The sequence below is a fragment of the Podarcis tiliguerta genome, assembly GCF_965153285.1.
Source record: "Podarcis tiliguerta genome assembly, chromosome: 5".
Classification (NCBI taxonomy): domain Eukaryota; kingdom Metazoa; phylum Chordata; class Lepidosauria; order Squamata; family Lacertidae; genus Podarcis; species Podarcis tiliguerta.
In genome coordinates, this window is record NC_139538.1 from 55,511,593 (window position 1) to 55,526,746 (window position 15,154).

Sequence of the window (15,154 nt, forward strand, 5' to 3'; positions counted from 1 at the left end):
TATGGAGGGAATGTACCTGAGAAATCAAAATAGATCTAATGCAGTACCACTAAGTGATTAAAAAATAGTACCGAAATAATCAGTCATCCTGAGAGTGAATCAATTCTCTGCAAAGTAAAGATGAAGTATACTTGGAAGGCAGAATGGCAACTATAATGTATTTCTAAAATGGCATTGCAGAGAAGTCTGCCAGAGAATCATCTTAAGCAATTATCACCCTGAAAAATTCAGTCTCTTACTGAACCGCATTTCAGGCAATGTACTTCAGAACCTCCATCTGGTCCAGTTTCTGCTTCCCACAGCAGTAAACTATATAACGCTTGGAATCACACAAGAAGAGCCTGAAGGCACTAGCCATCTTCTGCTATTTATTTATGCCTATATAACAATCATATCCCCTCTTTCCAAGAAAGAGTTCAGGATGGTGTACATGTTTCTCCCCAAGTTTTCACCTCACAACAACCCTGTGGGGTAGGCTATGCTGAAAGGTTGCATGATGGCTTTATGGCTGAATGGGAGTTTGATCCTGGGCCTCCCCAGACCTACTATCATTATTTTTTAACATTCCACTTACTACAGTATGCTGTTAAAGGTAAAGGTAAAGGTACCCCTTCCCGTACGGGCCAGTCGTGTCAGACTCTAGGGTTGTGCGCCCATCTCACTTAAGAGGCTGGGGGCCAGCGCTGTCCGGAGACACTTCCGGGTCATGTGGCCAGCGTGATGAAGCTGCTCTGGCAAGCCAGCACCAGCGCAGCACATGGAAACGCCATTTACCTTCCCACTATAAAGTGGTACCTATTTATCTACTTGCACTTAGGGGTGCTTTCGAACTGCTAGGTGGGCAGGAGCTGGGACCGAAAGACGGCAGCCGACCCCACCGTGGGGATTCGAACCGCCGACCATGCGATCGGCAAGCCCTAGGCACTGAGGTTTTACCCACAGCGCCACCCGCATCCCTCAACAGTATGCTGTTACTTCCTAGCAATTGCTACTCAGTGGACGACTTCTTCTGTACATGGAAGCTCAATATTAATATTCCCTATCTACCAAATTGTCCAATCCCCCTTTAAACTCTTCTAACTAGTAAATATCACCACATATTGTGGCAGTGGATTCTGTAAATTAATTACATGTATGAAGAAACAAGTTATCTTTCCTGAGTCTACAGCCCAGAATTTCATTTGATGATCCAAAGTTCTACTATTATGAGGGAGGAACATGCATAATTTTATAAACCAATATTGTGTCCCCAGTTAGCAATCTCTTTCTAAACTAAAAAGCCCCCAAATGCTTCAGCCTTTCCTCGTAGGGAAGATGCTCCAATCACGATAGTTTTTCTGGACCTTTTCCAGAGCTACAATACCCTTTCTGAGATGAGCCAATCAAAACTGTACATAGTATTCAAAATGTGGAGGGACTTCCTTCTGAGGCCATTCCTAATGCAACAAAACAAGTATAGCTCATTCTTACTTAGAAAGAAAATTGGCTATGGATTGACAAGCGAGGCTCCTCATATATTTGGATGGAAGTTAAGAGTTCTGTATTTACAATAAAAACATAACGGATTGTGAGGCTGAGTGATCATCTCCACAACTGATACTATCCAGTTTGACCTTGCTTTATTCTTGCTTCCACTTTAAACTGAAAATACAAAACCCACCTTTAAATTATCCTAGTCAGTACTGAAAGCAGACACAAAGCTTGCTGTGCAGCATACCAAAGGAGATGCCTAGAATGACAGTGTTGAGAGGCAACACTATGTAGGGGAAACAATAACCGATGTTTCCCACTCCCTTTTGAAAGCACAATGCCTCTCTGTTCAGGAAGGAAAGTGTTACCTTCCCATATTTTTTCATGTTTTTTTAAAAGGTTGTTTTTTTTAAGGTCAAAACAAGAGTGATAAATGCAATAAATCTGGAAATACAAAAGAAGTACTTGTTACAGATCTGTAAAAGCTGTTTTATTTAAATGAATTGCTCCATCTTGCTGAAAGTCAGGCTTTATCTTTTGTAGAAGTGAAGATTACATTATTGTTTAATGTGGCACTTCCATTAAATAAAGAATTGGCTTGAATTGCAGGTTATCTTTAGTAATTGCTAAACACAGAGCACTTGCTAAAGGATAAAGCTAAAAGCTAGGAATTTCACCAGAAACTAGACCTGTTTACAAGCAGATACTGGTAATATTTTATCAGTGCAATTGTTAGAGCTGACATTTGCATGCTTTCTGCTTCCCTCCCCAACAATGTTCCTTTCTGTATCATATCTACTAGATTGTGATCAGGGATTGTCTTTCTTTTAATCTCTGTTCAGTGCCTAGAACATCTTAAAAGGTAAAGGTACCCCTGCCCGTACGGGCCAGTCTTGACAGACTCTAGGGTTGTGCGCCCATCTCACTCAAAGAGGCCGGGGGCCAGCGCTGTCCGAAGACACTTCCGGGTCACGTGGCCAGCGTGACATCGCTGCTCTGGCGAACCAGAGCCGCACACGGAAACGCCGTTTACCTTCCCGCTAGTAAGCGGTCCCTATTTATCTACTTGCACCCAGGGGTGCTTTCGAACTGCTAGGTTGGCAGGCGCTGGGACCGAACAGCGGGAGCGCACCCCGCCGCGGGGATTCGAAACGCCGACCTTTCGATCGGCAAGCCCTAGGCACTGAGGCTTTAACCCACAGCGCCACCCGCGTCCCTTCTAGAACATCTTAGACACTGTAAATTAATACTAATACTATACACATGGCTTCTGTTCCTGATGGCCACCGTGTCTTTATTGTAATATCAAGTTTGACCTTAAGAGTTAGATCACGGTAGTTATCAAGCTGCCACCCTAAGCACAGTATTAGCAGAGCTTGGGTTATGATATTATTTGTGAGCGTCCGTTTTATTCTAATGGTGTAACTGACAACCACTGTGGTCACATAATCTGTGCTATACGAAGCTTATGCTATCTTATATTATCTATCCATGTCTTTATTTATTTAGGGGAATGCTACAGGCAATGAGGCAGGTGCTAGGTAGCTGTGTAAATACAGGCAAATCCTGCTACCTGAACACAATGTGTTCCATGGAAATCGTTTGTTAGGTGTCAGGGAACTGCCATCGGAGCCAGAGGGAAAGGGAGGGCTCCAGATGGATTCCGGAGAGCATCCCAGGAGGGAGAGAAGCAGCACATCTTCTGAGGAAGGAAATCAGCGTAGCACCAGTGGAGAAGGGGGGCAGAGGTGGCTCCAAGACTCTTCACCGGGGACCATCGGGGAGAGCACGGGTCCGCTGATGCCCAGGGAGAGTAGGCGAAGACTAGGCGTCAAAGAACTTTTATGCTGGAAGAAGTTCAAGAAACGCCCACTGACGGATTCTGCCAGCGATTGAGACAGCCACAGGCGAGTGGCTGTCCAGACAGAAAGGGTTCACTCAGGCAACCCACCCAGGTGTGGCGCCAATTTACGCACGAGCAACCCCTAGAACCATTACATTAGGCGAGTGTTCATATATCGAGTCGACAATATCCATTTGTTAATATGGGAAATTTTCTAATGTGTTCCTGACCAAAAATTCCCCTCAAATACTCAACTTTCATTCTGAAACACGTACAGCAGATAAAAATAAACAAGTTGTGTGCAAACACACCATAAGAATAGACCTTAGTTACAGTTTATGGTTAGCAAGGAGAACCATGAGCCCTGGTTCAGACGGCAGACTAAGGCTAAGAAAATGGATAACAATTTGGTATTACCTGGCCTATCCATGAAATCACAGTGGCCTAGGCCTGCAATATCCATTCTTTTCAGAAAAAGAACCATGCTGGTCAAGTTGGATTCCTGAATTTTGGCCGGTGGTAGCAGGTTCACTTCATTATCTGTAAATTCTTCAGGGTAGAGGCAGAAACATTTACCTGCCAGGAAATTCAACAATAACCTTGCTTCAACACATTCTCTTATGATAAACACGGTTGTTTAAAGCTGACAATGATCCCCCCCCTTACCTGAAGACATGCCCAGAATTTGCCTACGCATCTCAGCTTGGCTTTTGCTAATGGGCTGTATCACAACAGCATCTGTTCTGATTCGAGGACTGTATACCTTGCAAATCAAGAGAGACATGACTTTGTTGAAAAAAAGAAAGATTGAGCAAGATTGCAATGGATTTGCATTGAGTTTTTGCTTAGAAGGTTTTTCTTGCTGTGTTTCATGAAATGCTTGGCTGCAAATTCATTTCCTTTCCACAATATTTATTATTGTTTCACTTTTCTTGAAATGAAAAAGTGAAAGCAGTTTGATAAATTGACTGAAACACCACTTGTTCCTGTCAGGATCGTTGTAGTTTTGCTGTCATATCTTGGAGAAATTCTCTTCAATAAAACACACCAGTCCACTGAGGATGCAGTACCTGCACACACAATACTCCCATAGACTCAAAATAGCTCTTTCTCCCCCTTTTCCTATGTCTATGTGAATATAGGTAAAGGGAAAGGACCCCTGCATGGTTAAGCCCAGTCAGAGGTGACTATGGGGTTGCACAGTCATCTCACTTTCAGGCCGAGAGAGGTGGCATTTGTCCACAGACAGCTTTCTGGGTCATGTGGCCAGTATGACTAAACCGCTTCTGGTGCAACAGAACACTGTGACGGAAACCAGAGCGCACAGAAATGCCATTTACCTTCCCGCCACAGCAGTACCTATTTATCTACTTGCACTGGCATGCTTTCAAACTGCTAGGTTGGCAGGAGCTGGGACAGAGCAACGGGAGCTCACCACGTCACAGGGATTCGAACCAGTGACATTCTGCTCGGCAGGCTCAAGAAGCTAAGTGGTTTATTTGTCTGGACTGACGTTTCTCAAAAATAAAACCAAGAAGCTTGAAAATCAAAGAAAATACAATTTGGCCTCTGCACTGAAAACCTGTTTTAATTAAAAATGTTGATTGAGCTGACTTCCAATGCTGCAGCACAGAGTTTGAGGGTGTGGAACGAACTATGGGGGTGGGGGAAGGGGACAAGAGGCAGGTGAATCCCTGTTGTACATGGTGGGAGGGAATAGAAAAGTATGCCAGCCTTTTAAACAAGTACATATCAAGATCCACACCATAATGAACTATGCAGGTATGTGAAACCCCACCTTTGAGACATGTGTTGCCCCATTGGTAATTTATTAAATATTATTTTACTTACCTTTCTTTTCTCTATCCCAACATCTATAACAAAGGCCACAGTTTTAATCCAAACCAAAGATCCTCCAAAGCTTGTAGTTAGCAACACTCTTCTCCTGTAATTTTTGCAAGGCCCTTCTTCATTTGGCTTGAGGATTCTCTCTCTTTCACTGGGATAGAGAAGAACAGGGACCAATTCACCAAGTTCAGGATTTAAATTAGGCCCTTCTTGTTGAATAATCTTGTAGGCTTTTCCAATTTCCTAGAAGCAGTGAAGACATCTTTCATGAAAATTAAACAGGCTCACTGTGCCAATTCTGAATCTATTCTCTCTTTTTAATGGATTTTATTTCTATGTTAAGCTCTAATGGCAAAAATATAACAGTCATAATGCTGATTAAATTGAGGAAATTGTAACAGAAGCATACATAGAAACATCATATACGGTAATGCGGCAATTCTGTTTCTTGAGGAATTTATTTCAGCCCAAGAAGGGGCTTCTTTCTCTTCCTTCCCCCATTTGCTTAAGTGCCATATTCCTTACAGATTTCTGCCATTTGACAGTCTATCATGGCTATACCAATCTCACAGAAAGACATTCTAATATCCATAACAAAACATTAACACGCTACTAGAACAGTAATACTGTAATGAAAAATTATAACATGGCGCCTTGATTTTCCCTATCAGTGTGTTCCATACACTTCCCAGAAATAGGACAAATTAATTTGGAAGAATCTCTATCTTGCTAACTTTGAAAATTACTATTATGTTCTTAGTCTAGTTAGAATTTAAAGTATCAAAAGTGCTATAAACCATATATGAAAGTGACTAATTTTTCTTTATCGCTATTAAAATAATTGAACATATAGGAGAATTGCAAATTTGCTTTATAGCATTCTCCCCAGTGGCAGATGAACTCTCTGGGGGTAATAAAAATCAATAAAATGCTAAAGAAACCATTAATTGAAAAATTAAGTTTGAGAATATAAAGGCATAAAAGTGTAAGAATTCAACAGCTCTAAAGTATTTGTTAAATTATGTCGTTCTTCTTCTTTCACATTATAAAAAATGATTGCTTGCAAAAGATATAGAAAAGAGTATAATGCAATTTAAAATGCATTTCTCTCTCTCCAAAGGCTTAAAGTATTTCTTTTGCATACTACTGTTCCCTCCCCCAAGTCTTTTAATGTCAAAGTGATACATACAGGGGAAAAACGCTTTGCCTACTTGATTATTCACCTTGATTTCTTAGTAGCAGTTTTGATCCCAGAAAATCTCAAGACCCACTATTATAGGATATGCTATCTAGGGCTCCTTCTGCACTATACATTGAAAACAGTTTTAGACCTCTTTAAACCATAATGGCTTCTCCCAAAGAGTCCCGGGAGCTGTACTTTGTTAAGGGTGCTGGGAGTTTTAAAGGTAAAGGGACCCCTGACCATTAGGTCCACTCGTGACCGACTCTGGGGTTGCGGTGCTCATCTCGCTTTATTGGCCGAGGGAGCCTGCGTAGAGCTTCTGGGTCTTGTGGCCAGCATGACAAAGACACTTCTGGCGAACCAGAGCAGCACACGGAAACGCCGTTTACCTTCCCGCCAGAGCGGTCCCTATTTATCTACTTGCACTTTGACGCGCTTTCGAACTGCTAGGTTGGCAGAAGCAGGGACCGAGCAACGGGAGCTCACCCCGTCGTGGGGATTCGAACTGCCAACCTTCTGATCGGCAAGTCCTAGGCTCTGTGGTTTAACCCACAGCGCTACCCGCGTCCCGCTGGAAGTTTTAGGAGACCCCTATTCTCCTTACCCCTATTCTCCGCGGGGACGCGGGTGGCGCTGTGGGTAAAAGCCTCAGCGCCTAGGGCTTGCCGATCAAAAGGTCGGCGGTTCGAATCCCCGCAGCGGGGTGCGCTCCCGCTGTTCGGTCCCAGCGCCTGCCAACCTAGCAGTTCGAAAGCACTCTCGGGTGCAAGTAGATAAATAGGGACCGCTTACTAGCAGGAAGGTAAACAGCGTTTCCGTGTGCAGCTCTGGCTTGCCAGAGCAGCAATGTCACGCTGGCCACATGACCCGGAAATGTCTTTGGACAGCGCTGGCCCCCGGCCTCTTTGAGTGAGATGGGCGCACAACCCTAGAGTCAGTCAAGACTGGCCCGTACAGGCAGGGGTACCTTTACCTTTACCTTTATTCTCCTTACAGCGGTACAATTCTCATAGTTCCCTGGGAAGAAAGATTGACTGTTAAATCGCTTTGAGAATTGTAGCTCTGTGAGAGGAATAAGCCACAACCTAGATAGCAGCCTTGGTAAAGTGAGTTGATGCTAGATCTTCCTAAAAGTAACTTGCTACAGTTACCTTACAGCATAATTATTGGCATGCCTACTCTGAAGTAAACCCTACTAAGTTCAATGGGACTTTCTCCCAAATAAGTATATATAGAACTGTAGACTTAGTGCAACATGAATACTTTTTAAAAATTGGCCTAATTACAGAAGGTTTTAAAGGAGGTATGGAAATTGCTCATCCTAACATGGAAGCCCAAGTATGCAAATATTTTCTGTGATACATTAAATGATCTACTTACTTGTTCACAGGCCAGAAAGATCACAATATCACCTCTCTCTTTAGATTTATGAATCTCAAAAAGCAGTCTTAAAGCAGAAGAGAAATTATCTTTCTGAATGCAACAGGTATACACAACCTCCACCTGGTATCTGCTCTTCACTCTTATGAGAGATGTATTGCCATAATATGTCTGTAGTTTGGTGCACATTTGAGTAGATGTAATTACAATTAGCTTCAGCTCGGGTCTTAATATCACTACATCTTTAAGGAGTCCAAGCAATACATCTGTTGGGAGAGTTCTTTCATGCACATCATCCAAAATGATGATTCCATAATTGCTCAGAAAGGGATTGGACATCATTTCTCTTTGTAGCATGTCATCTGTGCTGTATCTGTAACCATGCAAAGAAAGAAAGATCATTATTCAAAATTGGTGATGACATAAGCTGAAGGAGACAGCATGTGTTCTTCAGGCTATGCATAATCTGCCCAGGGTTTTCCTTCATAATGAAAATATCAACAAAATTGCACTAAAGTGGTGGGGTCGGAGAAATCATGGCAGATTAGAATAGCCTGTCAGGCTTATGTTGTCATACCTGCAAGAAGAAGAGTAGAAGAGTTTGGATTTGATATCCCGCTTTATCACTACCCAAACGAGTCTCAAAACGGCTAACATTCTCCATTTCCCTTCCTCCCCCACAACAAACACTCTGTGAGGTGAGTGGGGCTGAGAGACTTTGTTTTTTCACATTTCCACATCTAAGTTGGTTAATTAAAGGGATCCACAGAGACATCAATAGCACATGTATTTGTAAGGTGGGGAACAATAACCCTGTCCCTGACTCCTTTTGACCTCAGTATCTGGCTCAATGCAACCCATTCACTTTATCACATAGAACTACTGAAGATCAAGACCTTTATAGTCTTGCCACATAATCTTCATAGAACTGTATCAGGTTCTGTTTCTTGGCTAGTGTGTGATGCTAGATCATAATGGAATTACACATTTGTATGTAGGTTAAACAGAGTACCTGTACATATTAGAGGGACTGAATATGAATGCACAAACCTCAGGATCGTTTCACTATTACAGCAGCTCTCACATGGGACCACATAACCCACTTCATGACCGATATTGACGTCCATCTCATCAGCTACTTGCGATGCCAGCCATACTGCTGTGTGTTTATGTGTCTGTGTGCACACAATTGTTCCGTGTTGAAAATGAGTGGAAAGAGAATATTCAGCACACCACTGGGGCACCTTTAATATTAAAAAAGTTAGAGAGGAATGAATCCATCTATGAAATGAATACACAAGCTTATTTGATTACATATGCTGTCTCAAGTGAACATCTGCTGTTTGCTTGCTAGCTGTCTGCCTACTAGCAACTGAACAGTTCAATAAATGGAAATTATTTTCCTGGATAAATGTCAAGACCCTGAGTCAGTTAAGTGGTCAAACATAAAGTGAAAGACAGTTCTGGGAATTTCTTGCTCTGAACTAGATTAGCCTGAGTATATTAGAGAAGTGACAGGAATGGCCTCTGGGGAGAAAAGGACACCAACCCTATCATACTTGAGCATTTTGGTTCCTTGCTTGGTTTAACAGTGTGAGGGACATTTCTGATCAGGGTCAGGGGGGCCAAATCCCTGTCTGTTTTTCCTTCTGGGCTTACAGCCCTGGCTCTGCTCAGTCACTTTAGCACAAAATGACCATCTGTCAGAAAGAAGTCAACAGCTGATGTTAATGTTTATTTGAAGCAGAAGGATTGTTTGTATTTACTGCCATAACTCTGGAATTTGTAGAGGAAATCCATGGGGGTTGTACATCTGTAGACAATGAAAGTGTCTTGGAGTAACCCACATGGCCATAAAACAGGGGAACAAAAGATATTTTTTCCTCTTGAAAGGAAAATTCATAAAGAGTCAGTTTATGCACCATCATGTACAATTGTATAAATGATTGAATTAGATGTTAGGGGAGGGCAGTATCTCTGGTGGGGACACGTTGTGTTTCTTCTGGGGAAGTTCGTCCATCTTTGGTCCCCAAACCTGCACTCAGCTCTCACCTGTGGCTCATAGAAGCAGTCAACATGTGACAATGGTGACATCCTGGGAAACAGCTGCAACTGGCCAGCTAAACCAGGTAAGGGTAGCCGATGGGTCTTAAACCCTCAGTGAGTTAAGGACTTGTCTATGCCCTGCATTTGAAGATGAGGCCAATAGCAGGTACAATGGTCAAGAAGACTTTTCTTCATGTGCTGTTAAGGGAAATGAGGGGGAAATGGGGCTCACCAGCCTGGGAATGTAGCCTATCTTGGGGAAGGAGAAAACCTCCTAAACCTCTGTTGCCTTGTGGTTATACAATTAATGAGAAAGGCTTCGGGAGTAAGCCCCTGAGGTGTGTGATTCCTCAGCTGGAGTAGGCTCGGAACAGGTGAGGGTCAAGTGCCTCATCAAGCCCAGATGCTGCAATCAGCATGCAAAGTACAAAAGGGAAGCAGAGCTGAGGTGCTGTGTCTGCTCAACTTCCCATGTTGGTTGGACCACTGCTTGGATGGATGGCCCTGGGTGCTCTTCAGGACTATGATTGTGTGGGACTGATCTCCAGGTGCCCTGACCCCGGATCAGAGACAGGAACCAGGCTGGACTTTGGACCTGTTGGGCTGCCAGACTGCTGGACTGCTGGACTGTGTGCCAGCATATGCTGTGGGATTGTGCACTCCAGCGGGACTTGCCACCAGGTACCCCATTGTTCAGGACACTCTGGTTTTTTGTATAACCAGAATGTGGCCTATATTGCAAAGCTAAGAATCACATCCATTTCTCTGCTCACTGTTGCCTCTGGTCTCCAGTAAAGTTTCCCATGAAGGAATGTGGCCCTCATGCTGGAAAGGTAGCTCACTCCTGTTTTATCGACAGTATGGCAAGGTATAAGTCTGCTGGAATATAAATGTCTTTTTCACTAACTAGCAGAAAGGGGTCCATTTGAGCTGTGGGTGTGTGGGAGATATTCCATAATAGTGGAGTCACTGAGATGGCCCTATATGTCTCATACATTAATCGCAGAAATGAATGTTCGTAACTTTTTGAAATGCTTGTGGTGATGAAAGTTCAAAGTCCTTGTGCCAGTGGAGGAGGCTGGCAAATGCCCTTGGGAAACAGAATGCCTTTTCTTGTCTTAGTGAATTGATTTCAATCTAGCTCATATGGAAGTAACTACTGATTGATTATGCTTGTCTTATACATGATAAAAAAATTCATGGAATTTAAAGTTAAAATTCTAAACATTCACTATATCTCTGTCTATATATCTAATCATATTTTAATCTGTTTAAGTACAATGTTTTAACTTTTGTATGTTTTGAAGTATGGCTTTAATATTTTTTCTTGCTTTTATTTTATCTTTTTGTAAAGATAAAATAAGGTTATTTTTTAACAAGCAGTGTATAAATTTTATGAAATACAACATTTATCAGTTAATTTGTCCTCTGTTTCTAAAACCATATCACATTTTAATTCCTGTCTTTTCAACCACCTACAATGAAATGTTGGATAATATAATCAAATAGGCAATAAGAAGTGCATTCTGTCAAACTGCATGGTGAAATGAACTTCATGTACTGATATTTTGAACTTTGTTTTAAAATGGCAAATCTCTCGCATACTACATGCCAAACAAGTATTGAAACTCAACAGTCGAGAGAGATCTCCTCCTGCATGAACAAATGGGTCCTGTTTTTTAAGGACCTCAGTCCTGAAGCCCTAGTAAAACCATTCCTGTCACCACCACTCCCAAGCCTACTGCAATTAATGTTGTGCAGATGAGATTTTGATTGGCCTAATACATTTGACAATATTGGAGTACTACAGGACAATCACTGAAAGCAGGCAACAGTTTTACATTCTAGGACAGGGGTCTGCAACCCGCGGCTCCGGAGCCACATGCGGCTCTTTTACATCTTTGCCGCGGCTCCGGGGCGGATACTAGTGAGGGGAGGAGGCGCATTGTGCGCCCCGACACTCCCCACTGTGGCGGGCACTGTACTGTGATGTCGCATGGGGGTGGTGCGTGCATTAGTCACGCAATGTCCCGACGTCACCTTCCCGCCCGCTGTCAGATTGCGGCTCCGGAGATATATTTGTTTTAAATGTCGCAATGGTTTTGCGGCTCCCAGTTGTTGTTTTTTCTTCGGAAACGGGTCCAAGTGGCTCTTTTTGTCTTAAAGGTTGCAGACCCCTGTTCTAGGATGTTCAATAAGTGGTAACACACAGGATCACATGCCTAAAAACTTAGTTCAATGTTCTGTCAATTACAAGATCTATTTTAAAAATATGAATGTTGCATATAATTAATTCATATCATACTGCAAGTGCTTTGTTACAAACACTCACCTGGGAGCTCTTACCAGTTTTGGCATCTCCTGAAACAATCACAATCTGATGATGATGCAGACTTTCCATGAAAGCATATTTCACTTGCCAGACTGGAAGTTCCTCTCTTTCTTTGAGAAGTTTGTAGTAACGGGAAGAGAACGGCAATCCATCAAAAGGATTCATCTCTAAATCTGCTGCATATCTCTCCATCCTTTCCTCTTCCATCTCCTCCCCATCAGAAGAGTCAAATAATTCTGAAAAGCACTGCTTCTCAGAATAAGAAACAAAGTAGTCCATAGCTCTCCTTCATGTATTATTCCCAGCAATGAGTATCAGAACATCAATGAAAACCTTTTACATTAATAAATCACCAAAGTCATCCAGTTCAGAAACAGTATATTCCAAAACTCAGTTCAAAAGTGCCACAAAGTTTATATTCCAAGGGTTTGTTTTCACTTTCCCTTCTTTATTTCTTTGTCACCTCTGTGGGCCGTGAGGCTGATTCATCAGAAAGTTTATTTGAGAGCCGTCTAAAAACTAAAACACCCACATTTAAAATGATTTACTCCTGAAGATACAGTTCTGCAGAAACCAATCACTTCCTGCATATTGAATTGATGTATTTTTCCTCCAGATCAGACCAATTAGTAAGAAGTTGGTTTGCTTTCTTGCAGTGTATTCTGCAGCTTCTCTCTTGCTGGTCTGGTGATTAAGGATTCTGCTGAGTTACCGCTTTGTCACACGTGTCTCCATCCTGATTCATTGTGAATAGAAGCCTACAGGATGAGATTATTGTGTCTGGTTGTGAAAAGGGTCACATGGTTGCTTAATCCCATTACAATAGATTTTACCACAGGATGTGCAGTGCAAAACTGGGGGAAGCAGGCAGCTCTGCGCAGCAACCATATAAATGTATATAATGGTACCTCGGGTTACATACGCTTCAGGTTACAGACTCCTCTAACCCAGAAATAGTACCTCAGGTTAAGAACTTTGCTACAGGATGAGAACAGAAATTGTGCTCCGGCGGCGCAGCGGCAGCAGGAGGCCCCATTAGCTAAAGTGGTCTTCAGGTTAAGAACAGTTTCAGGTTAAGAACAGTTTCAGGTTAAGAACGGACCTCTGGAACGAATTAAGTACGTAACCATAGGTACCACTGTAATTAGAAACGTGTTTTAAATTTAGGCCAAACATTTGAAACACTGTAGTAAAATCTGAAGTGTTCTAGAATTTAGAAAACAGTATGGGAGAATGAGACATTATTATTTAAATCACATAAAGGACAGATGAAGGGGCAGTCCTAGACAAAGTGCACTGGGATGAGCAGATATTTGGTTTAGCTGGCTGATTCCCAGCTCAGCCAGTGTTAAATTTCCAATTCAGCTCAGCTGAAGTTATGGTGGTGTAATTGCCTCATCCTGGCACAGCTGGCTGAGCTAAAGTGGTTGCAAAAGGGACTTAGGCTGGATCCTAAACCCATTCAGCTCCAGTGGCCTCACAATCTAACATAGCACAGTATTTGAATAGCCTATTTCCCCTCTGCCAGGCTAAAGCAGAACAGCAGCAGCCTCGCTGCTGAACAGGGTTTGAATCTGTTGTAACTACACTGGCTTCATTTACACCCGCATGCTTCTTTTGCATAGGATTGCTCTTGCTCCTGAAAACATTTTCAAATAAGAATTTTTTTAAAAAAAATCCAGCAGGGCTTTCTAGTGACCCTAATCTAAGTGACTCTTAATCTGAGTCGTGCATTCGAGTCGTACCCAATTTCTGCATTACACCTGACATGGCCCCTTCCTGCTACTTCCTCAGCTCATTCTCAAAATCCAGGGTGGCGGAGGACAGAGTGGCGATGGGCCGCTCCTTGCCGCCTTTCCTCCCTCCTTCCGCGCTCGCTCTCTCTCGCCGCTCTTGGTTTCGACTTCGGGGGATCCCTAGGCCTAGTTTGGTCTCCGGGCCAGGCCGTTGGCGTTGCTATGGCAACGGGACTCTGGGCGCGGCCCCGCCGGCGGGAGGAATCTCAACCGGCCGCTGCTCATGGAGGCCGGCGGAGGTGAGGAGAAAAGTAGCGGAGCGGACGGGAAGGCTGAGAAGGAAGGGAAGAGGGGTGAGAGGACCTCGTCGAAGCCGGAGAGGGCAGGGGGTGAGGGATGAGGAGGGAGACATTTGTTTCAGCCACGACTCAACAGCGTTTGAAACAATATTAAAAATAAAAAATGCCTCTGAGCATGCACAGAGTGCATTCCCCCCCTTCCCCCTCAGACATGAAACATGTCTTCTGATTTTTCACTACCACTTGGCTCCGAGGCCGCCTCCTTAAACGGAGCACTTGCCGTAGCATTTGATCCCACGGGGAGGAGGTAGAATAGGGTTGTTGTTGTTTTTTGGTAAGGTTCCCCGCACTAGCAATACCTGCAGAGAAAGTCAAGGATGCAGATTTTTCTCAGCATATGGAGATTCAGTGAAAAGGGAAGCTTAACTTGTTGGGTTTCTGCCTGTTGGTGGATTCCCGGCTGATCCTGGTAGATCGCGGGATCCTCACTCATCGTGCACAAAAAGTTACGGGGGGAGGAAACTAAAAAACTCCCCCCCCCAAAAAAAAGCTCAACAACTCTGGGCAATCCACCCACCCCACGCACGCTCCTCCTGCCTCCAATGACAATGGTAGATCACTGCCAGTTTTGTTTTTTTTAATACTGGGAGTAGATCGCAGTCTCTTGGGAGTTGGATATGCCACTATAGCTGTTAAAAGCGCAGGGAGGAGGTGGCAAACCATCTCTGGGTTGATAATCCTATGGGAGTTAGTTGGAGTCCTGGGTCCTGGGTGCCCTTACTTTAGTAGTTGCCAAATTACCACACACACACACACACACACACACGCCTGCTGCCTTTAAGAGATACACTAGTTGCATGTCTGAAATGGGATACCTGTAAGATAGTTTCTGTGTTTGTAGGGAAGGGGGCTTTTTTTTTTAGGTAATAGAAAATTGGTATCCATAAAAAGGAGGGAAGCCTGGGGTTGTGAGCTGTAGGAGTGAGAATAGGAGCAGCAGGGATGATGATGTTGAAT

At 43.3% G+C, this 15,154-nt stretch overlaps 2 protein-coding genes across 11 annotated transcripts in view; one reads left to right on the forward strand and one right to left on the reverse strand.

Moving 5' to 3' along the window:
* Positions 1 to 14,677, reverse strand: part of DHX32 (DEAH-box helicase 32 (putative)) — a 24,891-nt gene extending 10,214 nt beyond the window's left edge. The window contains exons 1-7 of one of the 6 annotated variants that reach the window (XM_083439630.1): positions 14,497 to 14,677; positions 12,103 to 12,860; positions 8,775 to 8,968; positions 7,725 to 8,097; positions 5,165 to 5,404; positions 3,980 to 4,076; positions 3,731 to 3,889 (exon numbers count right to left, since the gene is read on the reverse strand). In XM_083439630.1, the coding sequence (XP_083295756.1) occupies positions 3,731 to 3,889; positions 3,980 to 4,076; positions 5,165 to 5,404; positions 7,725 to 8,097; positions 8,775 to 8,968; positions 12,103 to 12,381 (1,342 nt within the window). In that variant the 5' untranslated portion in view covers positions 12,382 to 12,860; positions 14,497 to 14,677. Of the gene's footprint in view, positions 1 to 3,730; positions 3,890 to 3,979; positions 4,077 to 5,164; positions 5,405 to 7,724; positions 8,098 to 8,774; positions 8,969 to 12,102; positions 12,861 to 13,847; positions 13,983 to 14,377; positions 14,400 to 14,496 lie in introns of those variants that run through there. The other 5 variants (XM_083439632.1, XM_083439631.1, XM_083439633.1 and 2 more) reach the window with 5 other exon arrangements.
* The window catches only part of FANK1 (fibronectin type III and ankyrin repeat domains 1), a 31,934-nt gene continuing 30,808 nt past the window's right edge, over positions 14,029 to 15,154 (forward strand). For 3 of the 5 annotated variants that reach the window (XR_014510972.1, XM_083439747.1, XM_083439746.1), the window contains exon 1: positions 14,090 to 14,191. Coding sequence is in view for 4 of the 5 variants with exons in the window: in XM_083439747.1 (XP_083295873.1) it covers positions 14,122 to 14,191 (70 nt within the window). In the remaining variant the exon portion in view is untranslated. Of the gene's footprint in view, positions 14,192 to 15,154 lie in introns of all 5 variants that reach the window. The other 2 variants (XM_083439749.1, XM_083439748.1) reach the window with 1 other exon arrangement.